Source organism: Corythoichthys intestinalis, chromosome 8, assembly GCF_030265065.1.
Source record: "Corythoichthys intestinalis isolate RoL2023-P3 chromosome 8, ASM3026506v1, whole genome shotgun sequence".
Taxonomy (NCBI): Eukaryota; Metazoa; Chordata; class Actinopteri; order Syngnathiformes; family Syngnathidae; genus Corythoichthys; species Corythoichthys intestinalis.
This window is the reverse complement of record NC_080402.1, coordinates 16,965,323-16,990,722: the sequence shown is the minus strand read 5'-3', so window position 1 is coordinate 16,990,722 and position 25,400 is coordinate 16,965,323. Positions and strand designations below refer to the sequence as shown.

The window sequence follows — 25,400 nt, the reverse complement described above, 5'->3', positions numbered from 1 at the left end:
CAGCTCAAGTCCCAGCCGAAAATAATGCGTCTCAGGCGGACGACAGGAGCGATGCGAGGCACCCCCCATCCGAGAGCATGCCGCTTAATTTGACTTAACCGTGCCTTTGTTCGTTTATATTACCGCTAAATACACAAGCGTGACGCCAATTTAACGGGAGCTATTTTTCCGCTAGTTTTAAATGGCCTTAAGACACAAATGTGAGATTAATCATGTTGAGTCTCGAGTACGCCTACTGTATTTTTCGGACTACAAGTCACATCGGAGTATAAGTCGCATTTTGGGGGGAAATTTACTTAATAAAATCCAACACATAGAACAGATATGTCATCTTGAAAGGCAATTTAATATAAAAATACAATGTAGAACAACATGCTGAATAAGTGTACAGTATTAAGTTACATGATGCATGAACAACGAAATGCGAATATACTGTCCTCACCAGGACGCTACGGCTCGGTCCTGGCTATGCAGCGAGCTAAACTCCCAAATGACAATGATGGACGTCTGTATAATTTGATGAATCAATTTCGTCATCGATAACAAACAAGTTCGCATCAATGTAAATAAATGATAAATAGGTGCTATTACAGCAATGACACAAACGGTTAGCATGCATTCGCTAGTATTAGCACATCATTCAAACAACCACACAACTGGCTCTAAGTGTCCGATCGCGGATGGAAAACACACTACAACAACAGAAAAGATGAGACACACAGGCGTTGCCTCTGTAGATATATTTTACAAGCATAAACAATGAACGTAGGTTCGCAGCCGAGTTTCTCTCTCGCTAACTCGCCCACTCACTCAGAGCTGCGTAGCTGGCCGTCTTCTTCTGGCGTGTGAGTGCTCTTCTTCGCGTAAACAAGTGCGAGTGCGCCCCCACGTGGGCGTAAAAGTGCCACAAACTAAAAGCATGCATTTCAATATAAAAAAGTGAATAATACAATTGAACACACATTGCCAAAGGCAGAACGCGAACATGGCCTTAGCTATTAAGAGTTATTCAGATAACTAGAGCATAAAGAACATGCTAACAAGTTTACCAAACTATCAGTGTCACTCCAAAACACCAAAATAACATGTGAAATAATATCATAATGTGTTAATAATTTCACGCAGAAGTCGCTCCTGAGTATAAGTCGCACCCCCAGCCAAACAATGAAAAAAAAAAAACGACTTATAGTCCGAAAAATAATGTAATTTAAAAGGAATGAAAGGAGCAACTTTGATTGGCCATTATTGAAGTCAGTTGGCTTTTATCCAACAGCAGGGGCAGACCTTCCTCTAACAGATGTGCAAGCCTACGCTCGATTGCTGATAGCGTACACCACTCTTTTGAGGGCACTGGTGAACGTCACATTTTAGGGTCATGTAGGCAACATTATTAATATTTGGCAAATGACTCAAAATGTGATGGCCACGTATATTTTTTAATATAATTTTTGGAGGGATAAAAAAATATAAATAATAAAAACAAACTCAAAATAATAAAAACAGAGATACACTGTAGTTATGGCCCCCAATAATTTTAATGTTGACAAATGATGAATAAAATACAGCACTATTAATAACAAATAACATTTTTTAAAACATCTTGCGCCATCATTGGGAAGTAATGACTTCATTGAGGGAACAAAGGGTTAATCGAAAAAATATCTGACAAAATTCCTCAGAATTAAGTCATATTTAAAAAAGAAAAAAAAAAATCTGCTTCTTTATTTTATGTGTGTTGTATTATCTATGTTAAAAAGTCATTATTATTCTCGAAATTTACCATTATTTTGATCTACAACAAAATAAGAAATGGTTCTTTTTTACAATTTACAGTATGCATGTGAAAAAAAACAACAACTAAAACAAATCCAAAGTATGAGCAAATTTGCATTTAATGTTGGAAATGTGTTTCAGTGTCCCAGAGTTGGGAGGCAAGTGAATGGGGAGGGAAATACAGTCAGGAAACCATCTGCGGTTTGACAGGAACCACGGTGATCTTCAACTGCTCCTTCTGGTACCCACAAACGCATGACGGCCACATCATAACAGTTGAAAAGACACTGTGGTTCACCAAAAGTTACAATGATCGACCTGAAGATCTGACGATGGACCCTCAGTACACTGATCGTCTAGACCTAAACTGTCAAGGCAGCTCGTGCACTTTGTCAATCAGAGAGCTGAGAAAGAGCGACGAGGGCAAATACAAGTTCAAATTCATAACTAACGCTCCCAAAGGAGAACATACTGTCGTGTCTGGAGTTACTCTGAATGTCACTGGTATTGATTCTTTTTAAAAGAAGCTTTCCACCAAGAACAAAAGTTTTGAAGCTTCCATCAAAATGTGTTGTAGTTTTATTCAGATTCAGAACTTGTTTTAGTCTCTTGTTTTCCTCCAACAAAAGTTTATTATTATTATTTTTTTTTTAGAGTTATAGTTCACATGAATAAAATGGAATTGGAAAATATCACTTATTATAGAATAATAAATAAAATTTGGGGAAGAAAAATAAATTAATGAATGAAAAAATAAAATAAAAAATAAATGATACATTATAAATTCATTTCTTGCATAAGAAGTTTGATCTTTTTAATAAAAAAAATGTACAACCTGGATGAGTTTTAGCTATATCATTGATATGTTTTCTAACCATATTCTTTTTCTTAAAAAAAAAAAAAAAAAAAGTAATAATAATCATGTTGTCTTTACACAAAAAAAAATGTATTTTCAAATTGATTTACAAAAATAAAATGTGGCAGAATGGTGGTTTCCTCCAAATTTCACTACCATGGTAATTAAAGTTTCCATAGATATGACTATGCATGAAGTATACATGTGCACTGCGATTGGCTGGGGACTAGTTCAGACCCTACCTTGGGCCCAAAGTCAGCTGGGTTAGGCACAATAAGTAGTAGCTTACAAAGAATGGGTAGATCCATTATGACAATCAGATCGTCAAATATTTAAGATAAAACACAAACAAAAAAAGCTACAAAGGGAAGCAACTTAACTTCACCTTGGTGGAAATGGGCAATAAAAGTACATTGCAATAAATGTGTTTTGATACTACATTAATTTGTGTTCCACCCAATTTCAGATCTCAGTATAGCTCCCTTTGAGTCATGGTTATTACGAACTGTGACATGTGAGAGTGAGTGCGACTCTCCTGTTGACTCTCCTTCGTACATCTGGTATGAGAATGGGAAAAAAAAACAAGACTGGAACTACGTAATGATGCCAGCATCATATGACGTTAGCTACTCCTGTGCTTTAAGAGGACACGAACAGCATTTGTCTCCTCCAGTGTGTGAGTTGTTGACTCCTGCCGCACAAGTTTGCAGCTCTTCACAAATGCTTATGCTAAAGTGCTTGTTTAATCTTTCAGGTTTAAGAAACTCATGTGACAAGGTGCTTTATGAGTACAAAAGTATCTGCGCCCTCAAAGGCTCCGATGTGGACATTACTTGCACTTACAGCCACCACAAGACAGTACAGGAAAAATCCTGGTTCTGCCCAGACAATGGCAACACTTGGAATGTTCTCCCAGTGTTAAGGGCATGGCAGTTGGACCACCGGTATTCCACTTTTGATATGTATGGCAAACGATCATGGCTACGAATAAAAAATGTGACGGAGAGTGATTCTGCAGACTATCGCTTCAAATTCTCAGAATGGGGAAGCGATTTACCTGGAACAACATTGACAGTCACAGGTAACAGTGAAACACAGCATGAAAATCTTTGGGGTTTGACATCAAAAATTGAATATGGAATAAGAATGCAACAATCCATTTTTTTCCCCCCACCAATAATAAACTTGTGAGCCATGAACATTGGCATTCTTCATTTTGTGATTGTATGAGGAAAACAAATGGGAAAGTTTTAGAATGATCAAGTTGACATTCAGATTTTAAAAATGCATAGAATGAATTTCTTGGACTCACCTGTTTGCCGTACCTTCCTCTAGCTGCGCGGGTGCAGGTGATCAAGGCCGAAAAGAATGACTCTTACACGGTCGCTTTGCTGTCCTGTCACTTGAGCTGCAGTCCTGGAGCTCGTTTATCTTGGTGCTGGATGCGGAATAGAGGCCAAAATGTTGACTGTTCTTATAAGAGGACAAAAGAACAGATAATAACTTTACGTCCAGGAGAACACATCACCTGTGCTGTTGAAGGATATCCATTAAGTGTGTCTCTTCCACTATGTGAGTTCTTTTTCAAGGCTTTATTCTTTAATTGTTGCATTTAATTTGCATATCAAATCAAGTTTTGGTGAGTAAAATGGGTAATTTTTTTCATTCATTTGTTGTCAAGTGAATACTCAAGTTACATATGTTAATCAAAAGAATTGATTTAGACCCCATAATACAAGAAAAAGTCATTACATAATTATACATCTATATATAAAAATTGCATTTCGTTATATCATTGAATAATGTATTCATCGTGTAGGAAAAAAATCTTTTTTGGAAGACTAGTTTATTTATTTAACATAAAAAAATCCAACAAAATAAGAAAACCAATCCTATTTAAACATTAGCCATTTTGGCATTGCTGTCCGCATATTTGGAACCGAACCGAGTGAGGGCAGTGACCCATCTTATGGCTGTTGCAGGACTGGAGTGGCACATTATGACCATGTACGTCTTCAGTCAAGCGAATCAAACATGCTTGTTTTTTTTGGACCTTGGTGTAGGGTGACTCTCTACTGACTGACATTCAACCATATCTTCTACCCGTCTCTTTCAGATGCTCTGAAAGCCCCCAGAGTGTTCTTGAGTCATAAAAGTGAGATCGTGGAGGGTGATCTACTGACTCTGACCTGTATAGCTGACACTCCAACATCATCGAGACACCGCTGGTACAAGAAATGCAGAACGTCTGACTGTGAGGTCATGGGTTATGGAGAAAAGCTAGTCTTCATCGCCATCATGTCTTCGGATTCAGCTGAGTATTTTTGTGCTGTGGAGAATGATCTGGGGGTGAAGATGTCGCAACCCGTCGTAATTGATGTGAAATGTGAGTACACTTTAGTGTCCTACAGTTAATTTTGAAATCTTAGGCTTTTGTTCTTCCTAATGGGTTTTTATAGCGTGCATGCAAGTCGGACTTTGGAAATTGCGCGCCTTTTGACAACTACCAAAGTCGAAATAACATATCTGCTGCGATCATTAGAGGTTAAGCAAACATGTTTGGGACTCCAATGAACAACTCTCCGATGACACCAATATTGTGTTCTTCAGATGCTCCAAGGTTCTCTAATTTGCTGGTGAGGCCATCAAATGTCGCTGAGGAGGGACAGCCAGTGAATCTTACCTGCAGCAGTGATGCTAACCCAGCTGCTAGCTACACCTGGTACAAGGACCAAACTATGCTTCAGGATTCAGAAAGAAATTACTACGTTTTTAACTCCATAAGCGCTGAAGATGCTGGAAGCTACAAGTGCATGGCCGAAAATGAATATGGATTAGCCTTATCTTCACTTGTGGTCGTAGACATCCAATGTGAGTACTACAATAAATATGAAGGGTAAGCTACAGTACCAAAACTACTATGGAGGGTGAAGTGAATGTCCAAACATAAGAAAAAAATAAATAAATCTTTTAATTTTTAATCTTTTGTCCTTAAAATGTAATCAAAATGAGATACATTAAAACGTTGATTCATTCAATATCCACACCGTTACAAGCACTATTAGGCTATGTCACATGCTCAGTAGACAACCACTGAACCACCCAAATTGAAATGTTAAAAAATTTGAATTGATTATATAATAATGTAAAATAGAAATTAAAAAATATGGTAACACTTTACAATAAGGGTCCCTTCATTAACATTAGTTAATGCATTTTTAAACAATAACTAATGTTTAAGTAACATTACAATAATTAATATAATTGCTTATTCAAAATGTATTAATATATTACTATAACATGAGTTAATGCATAACCAGACAGTAACTAATGGTTTGGTAAAATTAAAAATATATACAGGTATAGGCCTAAGGACTCACAGAGCAATGGTTCTCATTTTAAAATAACTATCACTTACTAGTACCAGTATACATTGATACCTATCTATTAATGCACTAATGTAAATGTGAATTAATATTAGGTAATGTATTATATACGGTATATTACAGTGCCTTGCAAAAGTATTCGGCCCCCTTGAATCTTGCAACCTTTCGCCACATTTCAGGCTTCAAACATAAAGATATGAAATTTAATTTTTTTGTCAAGAATCAACAACAAGTGGCACACAATCGTGAAGTGGAACAACATTTATTGGATAATTTAAACTTTTTTAACAAATAAAAAACTGAAAAGTGGGGCGTGCAATAGTATTCGGCCCCTTTACTTTCAGTGCAGCAAACTCACTCCAGAAGTTCAGTGAGGATCTCTGAATGACCAAATGTTGTCCTAAATGACCGATGATGATAAATAGAATCCACCTGTGTGTAATCAAGTCTCCGTATAAATGCACCTGCTCTGTGATCGTCTCAGGGTTCTGTTTAAAGTGCAGAGAGCATTATGAAAACCAAGGAACACATCAGGCAGGTCCGAGATACTGTTGTGGAGAAGTTTAAAGCCGGATCTGGATACAAAAAGATTTCCCAAGCTTTAAACATCTCAAGGAGCACTGTGCAAGCCATCATATTGAAATGGAAGGAGCATCAGACCACTGCAAATCTACCAAGACCCAGCCGTCCTTCCAAACGTTCTTCTCAAACAAGGAGAAAACTGATCAGAGATGCAGCCAAGAGGCCCATGATCACTCTGGATGAACTGCAGAGATCTACAGCTGAGGTGGGAGAGTCTGTCCATAGGACAACAATCAGTCGTACACTGCACAAATCTGGCCTTTATGGAAGAGTGGCAAGAAGAAAGCCATTTCTCAAAGATATCCATAAAAAGTCTCGTTTAAAGTTTGCCACAAGCCAACTGGGAGACACACCAAACATGTGGAAGAAGGTGCTCTGGTCAGATGAAACAAATTGAACTTTTTGGCCACAATGCAAAACGATATGCTTGGCGTAAAAGCAACACAGATCATCACCCTGAACACACCATCCCCACTGTCAAACATGGTGGTGGCAGCATCATGGTTTGGGCCTGCTTTTCTTCAGCAGGGACAGGGAAGATGGTTAAAATTGACGGGTGATGGATGCAGCCAAATACAGGAACATTCTGGAAGAAAACCTGTTGGTATCTGCACAAGACCTGAGACTGGGACGGAGATTTATCTTCCAACAGGACAATGATCCAAAACATAAAGCCAAATCTACAATGGAATGGTTAAAAAATAAACGTATCCAGGTGTTAGAATGGCCAAGTCAAAGTACAGACCTTAATCCAATCGAGAATCTGTGGAAAGAGCTGAAGACTGCTGTTCACAAACACTCTCCATCCAACCTCACTGAGCTCGAGCTGTTTTGCAAGGAAGAATGGGCAAGAATGTCAGTCTCTCGATGTGCAAAACTGATAGAAACATACCCCAAGCGACTTGCAGCTGTAATTGGAGCAAAAGGTGGCGCTACAAAGTATTATCGCAAGGGGGCCGAATAATATTGCACGCCCCACTTTTCAGTTTATTTGTTAAAAAAGTTTAAATTATCCAATAAATTTTGTTCCACTTCACGATTGTGTCCCACTCGTTGTTGATTCTTGACAAAAAAATTAAAATTTTATATCTTTATGTTTGAAGCCTGAAATGTGGCGAAAGGTTGCAAGGTTCAAGGGGGCCGAATACTTTTGCAAGGCACTGTATATATTATAACCTAACCTTAAGTATGGTTCACGTTAACGTACCTCATAAGTATTACTTAACCTTAATTAACCATTACTGAATGTTTTTTGGACCCTTATTGTAAAGTGTAGCACATGTGTCCCTTAAAGAGCATACGACACCAGAAAAAAAGTCTTAAATGGCATTATTATGTGAATTAGAATCATATTTTGAGACGATTCGACCATATACAACAATTTAGCAAAGCGCAGATGACGAGAAATTAGTCTTTTAATCTGCCGGTTAGCCACGCCTACAATTATAGGGCTTTAGCGTCCCCAACAGGTGGATGACGTCAGCGGTAGACTAGGCTCATCGGTTTTACTATTCAGCCCATTGAGGGGGAATTGTTCAGAACGAGGAAAATGAGACGAAGAGAGCTGCAAAATGTCATTGTTTCAGTCTCTCTACTCCCAATATTTTTACAGGATATTCTTTTTATCCAAGTATTTTCCCCAATAGCTATATAAATGGCTTGAGAAGGACCAGTCAGCCCGTCGAGGGGGAACTATTCACAATGAGGAAAACGAGACGAAGAGAGCGGCAAAATGTCATTGTTTCTGTCTCTTTACTTCAATATTTTTACAGGATATTCTTTTTATCCAAGTATTTTTCCCCAATAGCTATATAAATGGCTTGAGAAGGACCAGTCAGCCCGTCGAGGGGGAACTATTCACAATGAGGAAAACGCGACGAAGAGAGCGGCAAAATGTCATTGTTTCTGTCTCTTTACTTCAATATTTTTACAGGATATTCTTTTTACCCAAGTACTTTCCCCAATTGCTAAATAAATGGCATGGTCATGACAAATAACTTGTGCTAAATGGAATATAAAATAATAAAAATCCATTTATTCAAGACGACATGGCAAAATTACTCCATAATGGTCAAAACAGTCGACTTTACCTTTACTGTCACACCTGCCGAACGATATTTTATGACACCTAAATCGGACATATGTCATTTCCCTTCCCCGGCTTCGGAGAATGTAAACAGACCAGAAGGAGTGACAGCTAGCCGACATGCTAACCCGAACCGAGGGATGTTTCAAAGTCTTCGAAGTGGAAAATCACACATAACTAGCCTGTATTATTTGACATGACGACCCGGTTGTCGAGTTTCTTTGCGGATCGGCAAACCGCCCGGCGGAGAGCAATTTACAGTTCGTTCCCTGGAGGAGGGTGGCTGGAAATGTTGTGTAGCTAACGTGCTAACAGCTAACTGCTAATGAGCGTGAGGATAGCTTTTTACATGCCTATCAATGATCAAACGTAAGTAGTCCTTTATTTAAAGGAATTTTATAGTGTTTACTTTGTAATCACTGTATTCGTATTTGACATAATACAAAACAAGATGTTTACTCACTTCCTTGTAAGTCCAATGGTCCCACAGTAAATATCCACGGTGAATGGGAACCTTTTGAAACTCCAAAAAGGCGCATACGCCTCTCCCGCATACAGAATGATTTTTCTGCAGCCGTTTGGCTGGCGTGATGCAAAAAATAAAAGTATTAATCCGCAAAATCAGCTGAATCCTTCGTCCTCATACACAACAGTACACTGTAGCGTGAAGAGGACGTCTTCTACCGTACACGTCACAGCGCCCTCCTCCTCAATGCGAGACCGAAGCCGGAAGTCACTCATTTTCCTGGCGCGGGATTCAAAAAACTAAATAAATATAGCGATCGCTTCCACACACATCCAAGCGGTCCATATCATTCAGGAGCATAAAATACCACGTGTATTATGAAATAAACATGCTTTTTCGTGTCACAAGCACTTTAACTAAGAAATTATAAATGCTTAAGTCCCCCCCCTCCCCAACCTTTATTAACCATTACCGAATGCTTTTTGGACCCTTATTGTACTGTGTAGCACATGTGTCCCTTAACTAAGAAATGATAAGTGCTTAAGTTAACCAACCCTAACCCTAAACCTTAACCCTATATAGGCCTATATTTTTTTTTTAATTTTACCAAACTATTAGTTACTTTCTGGTTATGCATTAACTAATGTTAATTAATATATTACTAATGTTAAATAAGGGATTATATGAATTATTGTCATGTGACTTGAACATTAGCTATTGTCTTAAAATACATTAACTAATGTTAATTAAAGAGTATTATAATACTAAGGGGCTGTGAGATATCAATAGAACCGTTGTGTGGCAAGATAACAAATATTAATAAAGTTAACAAAATAAAATAAAAAATAGATCGAAAATTACGAACATTTCCGAAAGGATTCCGGAAACAGTCGAATGGGGCGGAGACGTCACAACAAGGAAACAAAAGGCTGAGGCAGGTGCCATCGTTGTTTATCGACGAGACAGTTGCGTTCGTGTTTTATCAAAAAATCGCTGAAATGGTTCAAACCTGTCATGCTTTTTTAAAATAATTTATTACTCCGGCGCGGCAGGCCGACCCGACCCGAACGTGAATGCTTAACATTTTAAGCCCGACCCGACCTGACCCGTTTGGGTTCGGGCACAAGATCTAACCTCTTAGAGATAGGACATATAACAATGGCTGAAGCGGAGAAGGAGGGAGCGAGAAAGATTATTGATTTACCTAAGACATTGAAAGCAGAAATCTGGAGACATTTTGGCTTCTACGGGGTTGGTGGGAAACTTGACCAGAGTTATGCAGTGTGTAAAAAATGAAACATGAGAAGAATAATACAAATGGGGAAACCTAATCCGTTGCATCACTGGAATTGCCCAGGGAAGATTTTTTAACATACTTATATATTTTAAAATGCGCTGAATCGATTCGGCTTGTTGCCCGCATCGAATCGAATCGTCCATGCCCTGCGTCGGGATGCATCGCGCATCGATTATTGTTGACACCAATATAGTATTTTTTAAAGCAAGTTTTATGTATCCAATTGATTATAATAACACCTATCCCCTGTGTCTATAAAATGACTTCATTGTTTATGCCATAATTAATCTTGCCACACAAATAATAAATTTCAATGAAAATACAATAAACGTTTCAAGACAAATCCTGTATACGTAACCTTCATTGGAAAGTATTAACCAGAAAACAAAACGATGTATAAATGGTAATATACTTAAATAGCGCTTTTCCACCTTTCAAAGCGCTTCACACTATCTTGCCATTCACCTACTGGTGACGCAGCACCAGGAGCAACGTGGGGTTCAGTATCTTGCTCAAGGATACTTAGACAAGTTCATCAGGGCAAAGAATCGAACCCACAACCTCTGAGTTTGGGGACAACTACTTTACCACTGAGCCACGCCACCCCAAATGATTAAAAATTTACATACAGTATCAATTTAACTACCTAAACTTTAAAGTAAAACCATTCATTTTATTAATACTTTTTTTACTTTTATTTTATTTTATTTTATTTACTTTATTATTTAATTTACTTTATTATCTATTATTAATACTGAATACTTAAATTGCCATTTATTTCATTTAAATTGTAGCTACCTGGTGGATAACAATTGCCAATATACCTAGCAAGTAACCCTCTTCATTCCATCTCAGCCCGGTGGCAACTGGAAAGTCCGCCAAAGCTCTTATCGCTCTATCCTGTCCCTTCGTGGGCCACAACAAGTCTTTCAGAGTCACAGCGCCTTGCGGCAATGGCCAACTTCTTCGTTTTTCTCCTATCAGATTGGCGGTTAACAGCCAGGCGCATTGCTGCCACCTGTCATATTGGATGCTAACTGTAGATAATCATAGAGGATAGGGGGGATAAAAACAGTGATTTATGTATGGCGGCCGCCGGCCGTCCAGATCACCGGCCGTTTTGTGATCCTCCAGAAGCTACAGATTACCAGTCCGCCCCGCGCAACAGCCAAAAAATGCTCAGTGGAGAGGGGGGAAAAAAACATATGTCACAATGGAATATAAGTAATATTTTTTGGGGGAAATTTATCTGATTAAAATCCAAAAGTAGGAACAGATACAGTACGTCATTTTGAAAGGCAATTTAAAATAAAAATAGAATAGAGAACAATAGGCAGAATATTTGTACCGTATATCTGTATGCAAAGACGCGACTGCACTGTTGACAACTCTCTCTGGGCAGCATTTTGTATAGACCCTACTCACCTACGTCACAAAATGACGTGTTGCTGTATCCGGCCGCCAAATTGTCTGTATTTTTTAGACCTATTCTCATTGTTTTCAATTAGACGTGCAAGTTATAGAGCAATTCATGGAAGCCCCGGTGTTATCTGACGTTGTAAACTCATTGGATGCGTTGCATAAAAGGCGTTTTGTGGAAAAGCTTCAGTTTATCCATTCACCAGATCCATATTTGATGCCTAAATCGATGTTTTTCGACCCGCTGTCTTCGCCGTCTAAGCCTGACATCTGCTACCCTGATATTTACAACTATCTTGTCCACACAAAATCAGCCTATTCTCACGAAAGTTTGAAAAACTTTAAGAGCTTGGAGGCTTATAAATACTTCGTTGCTGGTTGGGTGAAACAGGTCCTCGTCCACGAAAATTCGGCAGGAGTCTATCTTGTGCTCGGGAAGGTGAGTTACGAAATTTTCAATTCAAAATCTTTTGTTCTTGCTAACATCCACTGTCAGGTCTAATGTATTTCATGTCATTTGTCAATGGAGCTAGGGCTTTTAATGTTTATATGGTTTAGCGATAGCACTCTCACTACATACTTATATAATATGTGATAGATATGAAGTGCGATAGCACTACTCCAGATTGTCCCTAGTTGAATTTATTTTTTGGCTTTTGACCTCAATAGTGAAATTGTAAATTAATTGTATGACAACTGTCTTATTATCCCCTTATAATTATATATTTTCAGGTCGTTCATTCACAATGTCTGAATGTATGTTGTCGGCGATTAGCCTAACAATGATCTTAATTGTGGTTGTCAGCCCAAAACCCTTTAAATATATACTGTATTAAATGCATCTTACCAGATATAAAATGACTACTACATAATCTGTGGTAATCGTTTGGAGCCCAGTTTTCTCGTCGAATTGCAGCAGGCCATGTCGCTCTCCTCTCCGGGTCTCTCGGAATCCGGTAGAACTTCAAGTCTCTCCGTCTATCTTCTCTGTTATTGCAACCAACCGCCACACACGCCTTCACCGTTTTGATTATTAATGTTAACGAGCAGAAAAACACGCCATAATAGGGGGAATTTACGTAGCGGTAATGCATCAACAGTGACGAGTTGATGGAAAATATGGCGCGGGGGCGTGGTTGTGACGTCATGTGAGTAGGGTCTATAAGCACCCATGTGCAAATTCGTTCCTTTAGTCTTGACCACCTAGCTTTTAGCCTACGATTAGCTTCTTTTCCCTCCTTCATTTCAGAAAGAGCAACCACCGCATTTCGCCAGTCCCTCACAAGTTTCTCGCTAACTCCATACTTTCTGCTGCTCGATAACCGTTTTTGGCTGGATATGATTTTCTTTTAGGTGCCATTTTGTTCAACCCTTTTCAGTGTTTTTTTTGTTACCGCCATTGTTGAAACAGAGACCTTGAGCACCCTCTTACGGTTTAGTATGAAAATAATAAGTGAAATGATATAACGATGTGTTAATACTGTGTTAATACGCTCCGGAGTATAAGTCGCAACTAAGGCCACACAAGGAAAAAACTGACATAGTCCGAAAAAAATGGTATATGTACAGTGTATCACAAAAGTGAGTACACACCTTGCATTTCTGCAGATATTTTATTATATCTTTTCATGGGACAACACTGACAAAATGACACTTTGACACAATGAAAAGTAGTCTGTGTGAGGCTTATATAATAGAGTTCATTTATTTTCCCCTCAAAATAACCCAAAATATAGCCATTAATATCTAAACCCCTGGCAACAAAGGTGAGTGCACTCATTTGAAAAAACGTACATCCCAAAATTTCCAAATCGAGTACTGCTTGTCATTATCCCTTCCAAAATGTCATGCGACTTGTTACAGGAGTGCTGTCAGCCAGAAAGCCCGCAGTTTGCTGAAGACATGTCAACAAAGCACATGGATTACTGGAACCATGTCCTATGGTCTGATGAGACGGGCGGGCTTGGTTGTGTACCGTCTCCAGAAGAGGCTTCCTCCTGAGGTGACAGCCATGCACACCAATTTGGTGTAGAGTGCGGCATATGGTCTGAGCACTAACAGGCTGACCCCCCCCCCCCCCCCCTCTTCAATCTCTGCAGCAATGCTGACAGCACTCCTGCAATTTGGACATTTAGGGATGTACGTTTTTTCGAAAGGGTGTACTCACTTTTGTTGCCAGGGGTTTAGATACTAATGGTTATATTTTGAGTTATTTTGAGGGGAAAATAAATGAACTCTATTATATAAGCTGCACACAGACTACTTTTCATTGTGTCAAAGTATCATTTTGTCAGTGTTGTCCCATGAAAAGATATACTTAATTATCTGCCGAAATGTGAGGGGTGTACTCACTTTTGTAACACACTGTATATATCTATATTAGTAAATCAAAAGTATTCCCCAACAGATGTTCCTCGGCTACCAAGCATCTCAGCGAGACCCTGTACTAACGTCAGCATTGGTTCTTCGGTCAGATTGACGTGTACCAGTGATGCTAACCCCGCCGCTAGCTACTTTTGGTACAAGGACCACGAGGAGTCTCCCAGGTTCACGGGAGCCATGTTCAACATAATCAACTTCCAACAGGACAACGAGGGCGAGTATCACTGCGTGGCCCGAAACTCCCAAGGAAGCCGGAATGCCACAGTCCTGCTCCGAGCAGAGAAATTTAGGTCAAGGTCACAGGGTGCTCTAACAGCGGTGGCTGTGCGTTACGCCACAGCCGGCATCCTGCTCATCCTGCTTTTAGTCACCGTCCTGCTGTTCTGGTATGTTCATTTTGTCACTTATTGTTAGATGGCCTGAAGGGGTTTTCAAAAACTTGCTTTGTTCACGTTTTTGTTCTTCTTCTTGGTGAGGACACTAACTAAAATTGCAACTCCTCCAACAATCATTGGAGGAGTTGACGGATCACAGTGAAAGTTAGCAGGTATATTCCAGGGATGAATACACGCCAATACTTGGAGCCTGATTATTATTATTTGTGTGTGTGTGTGTGTGTGTGTGTGTGTGTCAGGGCTGATAAATTACACTAACGAATTGCAGACTTAAATGGTACCACGGATAGAAAGACATGTAGTAAAAAAAAATAAATGTAAGTACGAGTTAAAATAATTTGATATTAAAACCCCTCTTAAAGTTTTCGTTTTTATAAAATCTGTAAAATCATTTGAACTAGTAGGTCGCCATTGTTGTTGACGTCGCAGGGCGGTGACGTCACATGGGTACGCTGCCAGACTTCCACAGTATCACTCTTGAAACTAGATAAACATGTCATCGGTTCTGCCCTTCCAATTTGAACCCGCGTGGAACATTAATGAGAAGGAAAACAAAAGCAAAATCAACAGGAAAGACGGGATGAGACAAGTAGCGTTAATGTGTCAAGTTCGCTAGTGACAGCACCCTCCTGATCCAACTTATTCCAATATTATCATGGAGATAGTTAGCATCCAGAGCTGTCGTGTGCTTTACATATGATTGGGGAAACCCAGCAGTGAAACCCTGCAGTTAAATTATTTTTTGCAGATTCCCCGTACATCACAGAACACGAAACTTTAATGCAATTTGCCTCTACTGAGACGTGTTATGGCGTCTCATGACATCATACCTCATTATTGTCACGTAAAAGCTCTGTCCAGATCGATGATCATCCTGCTGGTGTTCTCAGATTTGTCAGACTCATCAGATGTCACTCCTGAAGCTTGCTTCCCGGTGAATAAGTGACACGGAAAATGTATAAATGCATTAAACTTGTTTGATTGCTGGCTATTCGTGCCATTTTCTGCCCAACAGATTATAATGACACCCTATTTTGAATTGCGATCTAAGAGGATGGTGATGGGGTGTAAGGTAGAGAGAAAGGCGAGTGGACACAGGTAGGGCTGTTCCGATCATGTTTTTTTGCTCCCGATCTGATCCCGATCGTTTTAGTTTGAGTATCTGCCGATCCCGATATTTCCCCATCCGATTGCTTTTTTTTTTTGCTCCCGATTCAATTCCAATCATTCCCGATAATTTTTCCCGATCATATACATTTTGGCAATGCATTAAGAAAAAAATGAATAAAACTCAGACGAATATATACGTATGTATTTGTTTATTATGAAAACAAATCCTCAAGATGGCATTTACATTGTTAACATTCTTTCTGTGAGAGGGATCCACAGATAGAAAGACTTGTAATTCTTAAAGGACAAATGTGACTTTGTATATTGTGACTAAATATTGCCATCTAGTTGATTTTTATGAGCTTTCAGTAAATGATAATTTAGCCATTTAACTTCTGCCCAAATGCATGATGGGAAGTGCAACCATGACTGTGCGTAATGGTACCAATTGATATATCTTCCCACAATATTTCTGATCGTTGAGAGAGGGATTGTAAGGCTGTAGCCAATTAAAAAAAGGCTTCAAAGGCTGCCAAAATTCTCTCTACTCATTTTACGTTGCCTTTTAGTTCTATGTATACGTAATACGGTGCCATTATAAATTGAATGCGTCAATACGTGAGTGGGTAGTGCAGCGCATGCGTTAATTGCGTTAAATATTTTAATGTTATTACCGCCGTTGACGCGATAAATTTGACAGCCCCACTTTAAGCCAAAATTAAAGACTCTGGATGAGTTTAAGACATTTTGTTGACGTTAAATACAATTAGAAAACGATTAAAAAAATATATACTGTATATTAAAAAAGGCATGTCTGATATTTTTTTGCCGATTCCGATACTTTGAAATAGACGTGATTGGACCCATCCCGATCGATCGGGACATCTCTCGACACAGGCATTCAGATTCGTAGCTCGGACCGCGCCATTTATTGGCATAAGGTTTGGGAACTCCTTCTCCATAACACACAATTGAACATAAGTATTATATAGTGAAAATAAAACAAAAATATGACTATTACGCTGGGAGCCATTATCAGGTATTTTATCGTCACAACATACAATTGAACGTAAGGCACAATGGACCCGCATTTGGGGCTTCTGGAACAAAAAGAAAACTACGGCGTCAGTCAGGGGATGAAACGCACTCATTGGCTTGATCTCCAACTGATTTAAAACTCACCATTGACACCTTGTGGCGTATTTAAATAACCACTTTACATAGTTAAAGAGTGACACTGTGAAGTACGGCAGCATGCCATGTGAACTCACCGCCCTGTGACGTCAACAACTATGGCGAGCTACTAGTCAATTTTTTGGTTAAAAATTGTACAAATTATAGTAAATTGTACTAACATGTATCTTTTAAGAAGCACACGTCTTTCTATCCGTGGTTCCCTTTTAAAATGCTAATCCTCCATTATGTTTGGATGGTGTTGGTGTTATACTTGTATAGTGCTTTTCCACCTTTCAAGGCGCTTTACACTACATCGCCATCTACCTACTGGTGACGCAGCACCAGGAGCAATGTGGGGTTCAGTATCTTGCTTAAGGATACTTAGGCGAGTTCATCAGGGCAGAGAATCAAACCCACAACCACTGGGCTGGGGGACAACTACTCTACCAATGAGCCACGCCATCCCCATGAATAGATCGCCGTGAAATTAGGTCAGGACTGTAAAATTGATTTCATTTGATTTTTCCTCTTCTTTCAGGAAAAAGACTACATCAAAAGGCAGGATGCACTCCAAATTTCAGGTGAGGCGACAAATTTATTATAAGTCATTGTTTTAATATCAATATCAACAGCGCTAAACATTTTATACATTTGGCCAATTTAAAATATTTGTTTTTAAAATTGATATTTCCCAAAAGGTTTTACTGTTGCTGAAATATCTTAACCATTCAAAAATTTCTGAATCATTAAACTAAAGTTGAATTTCATTCGGTTTAAGAATAGATGAAAATGCTTGTTAATAAATAAATAAATTTAAAAAATATATACAGTGGGGCAAATAAGTATTTAGTCAACCACTAATTGTGCAGGTTCTCCCACTTGAAAATATTAGAGAGGCCTGTAATTGTCAACATGGTTAAACCTCAACCATGAGAGACAAAATGTGGAAAAAAACCCAGAAAATCACATTGTTTGATTTTAAAATAATTTTATTGCAAATCATGGTGGAAAATAAATATTTGGTCAATACCAAAAATTCATCTCAATACTTTGTTATGTACCCTTTGTTGGCAATAACGGAGGCCAAACATTTTCTGTAACTCTTCACAAGTTTTTCACACACTGTTGCTGGTATTTTGGCCCATTCCTCCAAGCAGATCTCCTCTAGAGCAGTGATGTTTTGGGACTGTCGTTGGGCAACACGGACTTTCAACTCCCTCCACAGATTTTCTATGGGGTTGAGATCTGGAGACTGGCTAGGCCACTGCAGGACCTTGAAATGCTTCTTACGAAGCCACTCCTTTGTTGCCCTGGCTGGGTGTTTGGGATCATTGTCATGCTGAAAGACCCAGCCACGTCTCATCTTCAATGCCCTTGCTGATGGAAGGAGATTTTCACCCCAAATCTCTCGATACGTGGCCCCATTCACTCTTTCCTTTACACAGATCAGTCGTCCTAGTCCCTTTGCAGAAAACCAGCCCCAAAGCATGATGTTTGCACCCCCATGCTTCACAGTGGGCATGGTGCAATTTGGTATTCTTTTTCCTCCAAACAAGAGAACCTGTCTTTTTACCAAAAAGTTCTATATTGGTTTCATCTGACCATAACACATTCTCCCAGTCCTCTTCTGCATCATCCAAATGCTCTCTAGCGAACCGCAGACGGGCCTGGACGTGTACTTTCTAAATCAGGGGGACACGTCTGGCAATGCAGGATTTGAGTCCCTGGCGGCGCATTGTGTTACTGATAGTAGCCTTTGTTACTGTGGTCCCAGCTCTTTGTAGGTCATTCACTAGCCCCCCCCCCCCCCCCCCCCCCGTGTGGTTCTGGGATTTTTGCTCCCCGTTATTGTTATCATTTTGACGCCACGGGGTGAGGAGGGAGTTGAAAGTCCCTGTTGCCCAACGACGGCCCCAAAACATCACTGGTCTAGAGGAGATCTGCATGGAGGAATGGGCCAAAATACCAGCAACAGTGTGTGAAAAGCTTGTGAAGAGTTACAGAAAACGTTTGGCCTCCGTTATTGCCAACAAATGGTACATAACAAAGTATTGAGATGAACTTTTGGTATACATCAAATACTTATTTTAAACCATGATTTGCAAATTCAATCCAATTCAATTCAATTTTATTTGTATAGCCCTCAATCACAGCAGATGTCTCAAAGGGTTTTACAGAGGCAATATGATACACAATTAGAAATGAAGCAACAAAGATGAATAGATACAGTTCAAGTCCTGGGTATCCCCTATCCTTAAGACACTCCATGCCGGCAAGGAAAAACTCCAAAAACTCCAGAGTCAATTGGGAGAAAAATGAGAAACCTCGGGGAGTACCACAGTCAGGAGAGATCCACTCCCAGGACGGATAGACAGGAACCCCAGAACTGCTAATGGGAATTAGCAGGCGAAATTACAGTCCGTAAAAATGCAGTGGAGTAAAGGAGCAAGAAGAGGTCCATCTAGCCAGATGAGACGGGGGTAGCAGCGAGGACGTCTATCCGGCCAGGGGTCCGGACAGTCAGGAGGCTGTAGCTGAAAAATAGCCCCTCCCCAGAGGGGAGGGGGGGAAGGGGACACCGGGTGACTAGTGATGAAGAGACTAGACAACTAGATATTAACATTGGAAAATAGAAATAAAGTAAGACAAGTGGTAGGTAGAGTAAGAAAAGGAGATAGAACTCAGCGGCTGTACTTCCCCCAGCATTATAGCTTCTAGTGCAGCTTAGACTAAACTGTGAGTCTACTCCGACTTCAACTAGCCTAACCATAAGCTTTGTCGAATAGGAACGTTTTTAATCTAATCTTAAATGTGCAGACTGTCTCGGCTTCTTTAATACTAGCTGGAAGCTGATTCCATAAAACAGGGGCTTGGTGGCTAAAGGCTCTAGCTCCGACAGTACTTTTATAAACCCTGGGAACTATCAGTAGACCTGCATTCTGAGATCGGAGTGTTCTGTTGGGGCGGTATGGAACCAGAGCATCGGTGAGATAAGATGGCCCCAACCCATTAATGGTCTTAAATGTAAGAAGGAGTATTTTAAATTTAATTCTAAACTCGACTGGAAGCCAGTGAAGTGCCTGGAGCACAGGGGTGATGTGCTCGCTTCTATTGGTTCCTGTTAAAAGTCTTGCTGCTGCGTTTTGGACTAGCTGAAGACCTTTTAGAGAACTTTTAGGACAAGCTGCAAGTAGGGAGTTACAGTAATCCAATCTCGATGTAACGAACGCGTGAATTAATTTTTCTGCATCGCTTTTAGATAAAATATTTCTAATTTTGGCTACGTTGCGCAGGTGAAAGAAGGCTGTTCTGCAGGTTTATTTAATGTGAGCTTTAAACGATAAGTCAGGGTCGAATAAAACTCCTAGGTTTAAAACTGTGGTGCTGGAGGCTACACTTACATTGTCCAGAGTGACTATCTGGGCAGCTAAAGAGTCTCTCACACTTTTCGGGCCTATTATAAGGACTTCTGTCTTTTCAGGGTTAAGTAGAAGATAGTTAGTGCTCATCCAGGTGAAGTAAAAAAAAGAAGTTTCTGCTCTTGCACCCCTTTTCAAAATAAACTGTTGTGTTTGATAGAACAATATGTCTATATGCTGCCATAGCAGATTCATTGCGCATTAAGCCCACAAACTATTTTTAATTTGTCCATTCTACCCTGGAACACCCCCCCCCCCCCCCCTTTTACAGACATCGCGCAACCGCTTTTGTTTCAACCTATAAAAAATATCATAAAAGAAAAAGTCATAAAAATAAGGCCAGTAATTATATTTATAATTCAAAATGTCTGTCGTTTTTAGCTTATCATTATCATTTAGCAATCATTAATTGATGTCCAATATTTAGTTTAAAAAAGAAAAAAAATCGACTTTAGAAAATGATTCACTCGCATATTTTAAACTTTTAAACAAATTACGTCACAATGAAAAAATCAGCGTCTATAAAAAAGTCACGGATATCTACCTCATAACTGTCGCTTAATTGTATTTTTTTTTCGTTACTGTCGTATTTTCCCCAATATTTTAGATGGGAAATAATCAATCCAAACAAAAAAAAAAAAAGAAAATAAATAAATAAATAAAAACATTGAAAAGGGTAAATATATGCAAAAGAAAATCTGGACCACTCCTTGATGTCTGCGATTTCTGCATCGCGACCCTTGTGATATTACTCAGTTTCACCCGTAAAATCCCCCCCAAAATCCAGCTCTGGCCATTCAGAGCTGTGTCTTGACACTCGGTGATACATGCCCAATGGAGTTTTCGGAACGAAAAGAGGTAAGTATGCGATAATATCTCGTTGAAATCATGGCGTCTTTAATTATGCTCTCTCTCATTCTCTCATCTCCAGTTAGGGTTTTGCTGTTTAAAATATATATATGTATTTTTAAATGCCCTCCTGTTCAAAAAAAAATTCCCCCAGAAAATTGAGATTTCAAGCTTTCCAATGATGTATCCATGCATATAGGACAATTTTGAAATTTGGCCGAATTGGGGGTCTCAAAGCAGAACTTCAAGTCACCTGAGTGTTTTCCGCCATATATCAAGAAATAATACTAAATGGGTAACTGCTTACAAATCTCAGTTTCTCTGAAAAATGTTGAGAAATGCTAAATCATTTCAAAACCAGAAAATGTATTTTTAAAATAACAATGAATAATGAGACTGATTAAAAATGTTGTCAGCCAAACACAAATGAAGACAGCAGCAGGGATCAACTGAAGGAGGGGGTGGCATTCTCCGAACACTCTCCAATCTACTCCAATGTCACCAACGACAAAACAGACCAGGATGAGGATGAATACGATAGTGTGGTGGACACAGTCATCTAATGTGGTGGCCAAGCCTCAGGATGAGTTCTGCATCATTCTTTTCACCTCTTTAAACATAATTTTAACGACTCTTTTTCGCCTAGAGACTAAAATTGATCCAGACATCCATGATTAGTCCACAACACAACCCCCAATCCATTCTGATACTGATACTGTACATGCATGAGTAAAACTGAGTTCATAAGTTTAAATACCATTGCCTGAAATTAATCAGGAAGTTAGCAAATTCGGGTTTGATTAAGCCATTTTGGGCGAATTACCTTAAGAGTAACGCATGGAAAAATACAGAAAAATTCAAACTTTGAAATCCGTTCTTCCCGCTGACACCAAATCGGGAGAAAAAGAGGCATGAGAAATTGCCAAGATGCCAAGATGGTAGTAAGAGAAAATATTGCCGGCCACAACACAACCAGTTACACCGACACAAAATTGGATAGACATCTATCATAACAGGATGCACCAAATAGTGTCACTTAAAATAATCTTCGCAAAATGTACTAAAATTGTATTATTGTTTTTCTTTTTAAACCATTTAAAGGCAAAATGGTTATAAAGTGGCTTCATGTCTGTTAAATTTATGCTTTTTCTTTGCTGGATTTTTATTTATTTATTTATTTTTTGTACTCAAATGCAATAACAGTAAATGCATTTTTACTGCGCTACCAATATGTTCAGGATGGGCGGATCGATACCAAAATATCGATATTTCGATCCAGCGTTTTAGGTATCGATCCCCAAGCAAAAGTATCGATATTTGGAATAAATATATTATATTTTCTTTGACTGTTTTTTGGGTATATTTTTGTACACTTTTTGTACGACTTTTGCCTTTCGCGTTCTACACGCACGTAAGCAGTACACGCACATTAGCAGAGCACTGGTGTCTGCTCTCGCCCCCATTTACGTCCCTATCATATGTCGATCAGCATGCTTTTCCTCCGCCCCTCTCACGAGGCACCAACACAGTCACAACAAACATTTGGAAGCTAGTGGTAGCATGGCTGTGGCATCTACGACAGATCGTAAAAGAAGTCTGGTTTGGACATATTTCATTTCAATAAATAGCAACGAGGCTAAGTGCACAGTTTGTGCCGAAACTGTCAGATATTCTGGTTATACCAAAAGCCTGACGAAACACTTAAGAAACGTGCATCCTGAAGCACATGACGAATTAAATGAAAAACATGCCGCTCAAGCTGAGGAGGACACGAGAAAAGACGAGCACGTCGCCGAAGCAAAGCAAAGTACTTTAGAAGGGGCGATTGCGAAAGGGAGGACTTATCCAGGTAACGTAGGTGCTAATAGATAATCAGAGACGATATAAGCATTAGTGGCTGATGTGCAATATGAAATGATAAATATGGCGTTTTTGTCATCTCACATAAAAAGAACTTTGCAGCACTATTGAATATGCTTTGTAATGGAAAGTTATAGCTACATCTTGTTTGTGAAAAGCAAAGTTCATACCGCATTATATAAGAAAAGTAAAATGACCATAGTGACATATTCAACAGTGAAGTATTACTGTAACCTAAATGTGAGTCTCCATTTTATTAGTTTTTGATACAATGAGGACAAATCAGCCCTCATCATATTCCATAGGATAGTCAAGTGAACTACCAGCATGCAAGTTGGGTATAAAAAATATATGAATTATTACTTAACATTTCAAATACACACATCTCCCCTTACTGTATTTCTAACATTAGCTATTATTCCTTTTTTTTTTTTTTAATTGCAAGTGACTATTGTTTATTGGATTTGTTTTTAACGATCTATCATTAGAGGGCGGTAACATGCTACTATTAATTCCTTCTTTAATTAGATTCAAAATATTTAACTTAGGTAGATTAAAATTTGATTAAAATATAACGCGTAGCAGGGAAATGTTCTGTGCATATGAATTGAAGGGTCATGTTTAAAGAGTGAGACTGACTAATGGACTTAATAATGGTTGTTGATGGATTGGTTTGTGAGTTTGTAGGGAAACTGCTTTGCTAGTTATTAAAAGCAGCAGTTTTTCCATTGCAATGCATATTTGACACAAAGGGACTTTTATTAGTTTTTGAGTGCTTGGTGTTGTTGGACATTAGATATCATCAGAATGGCTGAGAACTCTATATACATACATATATACATACATATATATTCATTCATTCATTTTCCATGCCGCTTTTTCCTCACGAGGGTCGCGGAGGTGCTGGAACCTATCTCAGCTGACTACGGGCAGTAGGCAGGGGACACCCTGAACTGGTTGCCGGCCAATCGCAGAGCACACGGAGACATACAACTATTCGCGCACACACTCATACCTACGGACAATTTAGAGTGTTCAATCAGCCTACCATGCATGATTTTGGGATGTGGGAGGAAACCGGAGTTCCCGGAGGAAACCCACGCAGGCACAGGTAGAACATACAAACTCCACACAGGAAGGCCGAAGCCCGGGATTGAACCCTTGATCTCAGAACTGTGAGGCAGACGTGCTAACCACTCAGCCACCGTGATATATATATATATATATATATACATACATATATACATACATACATACATACATACATACATACATACATACATACATACATACATACATACATACATACATACATACATACATACATACATACATATATATATAGTATTACTTGGTATCGGATTGAATCCAAAATCACTGGTATCGCCCATCACTACATTATGTATATGTGTGTTGATGTTACTTGATCCAGTAATCCACCAAATTCTATTCAAATATGAATAAATGTTTGGGACATATATTTTTATGATTTCATGTGATTAAAAAAGTAAGTCATTACAAAGCCTTAAATTATATCGCTTTATGTAACCCATTTCCCTCCAGGTTTTTCCACATTTAACCGTGCAAACATGTGTCATTGGTAGCCTCTTGAAGTACTCAATAATAAAAATGATTTTCTGTGACCTTGGTGTATAGTTTATTTGTGTTTATTGTTTATGTGTTTTAATGGCATTCAAAGCACTTTGAAATACCTTAATTGAATTGTGCTATGCAAATAAATTCACCTTGCCTTGCTTCCCACCTTAGCGCGGTTTTGTGTGCGCTAATGCGCAGAAAGGCGTATTTCAATCAGGAGGCCAGATTTTTCCTGGACTTCTTGGTTCCAAATGCTTAGATATTCCTTTAATCCAGAAGTCACCAAGTCTGGTCCGGAGTGCACCGATCCAGCTTGTTTGTCATGTCTCCCTCCTACCACACATCTGAACCAAATAATCAGCTCATCAGCACGCTCTGCCGAAGCTTGGTAACGATCCAGCCATATCTGCAACATTACAAATCATAAAAGTTACTCTGACTCGGAGTAAACTTTGGGGCTAAATTTGTCATGCTCGCTGTCAAGGAATTGCTTCCCAACATATGCTTTTCAAATGTTGATAGATAGTTTAAGCTTTATTATTGTACAAGAGTTATCTAAAAATTCATAATTCAGAGCACAGCTGTCTACATCCTGAGGCGAGGAAGGGCAGGCAGGCGCTCTAAAGGGTAAAGCTGTTCTAAGCTACATGGTGACATTTAATAATTGGTAAAAGTCCTGGCCACCCACGCGTCATGATATGACATATTTTGACGTATTTTGTCTCAATCATGGCACCATTGGTTTACC

The 25,400-nt window shown here is 39.1% G+C and overlaps 2 protein-coding genes across 2 annotated transcripts in view; both read left to right on the top strand.

Moving 5' to 3' along the window:
• The window catches only part of LOC130920653 (carcinoembryonic antigen-related cell adhesion molecule 5-like), a 32,699-nt gene extending 9,727 nt beyond the window's left edge, over positions 1-22,972 (top strand). Inside the window, exons 2-10 of the mRNA XM_057844015.1 lie at positions 1,915-2,277; positions 3,096-3,305; positions 3,384-3,710; positions 3,965-4,201; positions 4,746-5,015; positions 5,240-5,500; positions 14,273-14,633; positions 17,467-17,509; positions 21,613-22,972. Coding sequence (XP_057699998.1) covers positions 1,915-2,277; positions 3,096-3,305; positions 3,384-3,710; positions 3,965-4,201; positions 4,746-5,015; positions 5,240-5,500; positions 14,273-14,633; positions 17,467-17,509; positions 21,613-21,759 — 2,219 coding nt within the window. The 3' untranslated portion in view covers positions 21,760-22,972. The remainder of the gene's footprint in view (positions 1-1,914; positions 2,278-3,095; positions 3,306-3,383; positions 3,711-3,964; positions 4,202-4,745; positions 5,016-5,239; positions 5,501-14,272; positions 14,634-17,466; positions 17,510-21,612) is intronic.
• Positions 1-25,400, top strand: part of LOC130920651 (sialoadhesin-like) — a 111,626-nt gene that overhangs the window by 50,603 nt on the left and 35,623 nt on the right. The gene's annotated exons all lie outside the window — the stretch shown is intronic.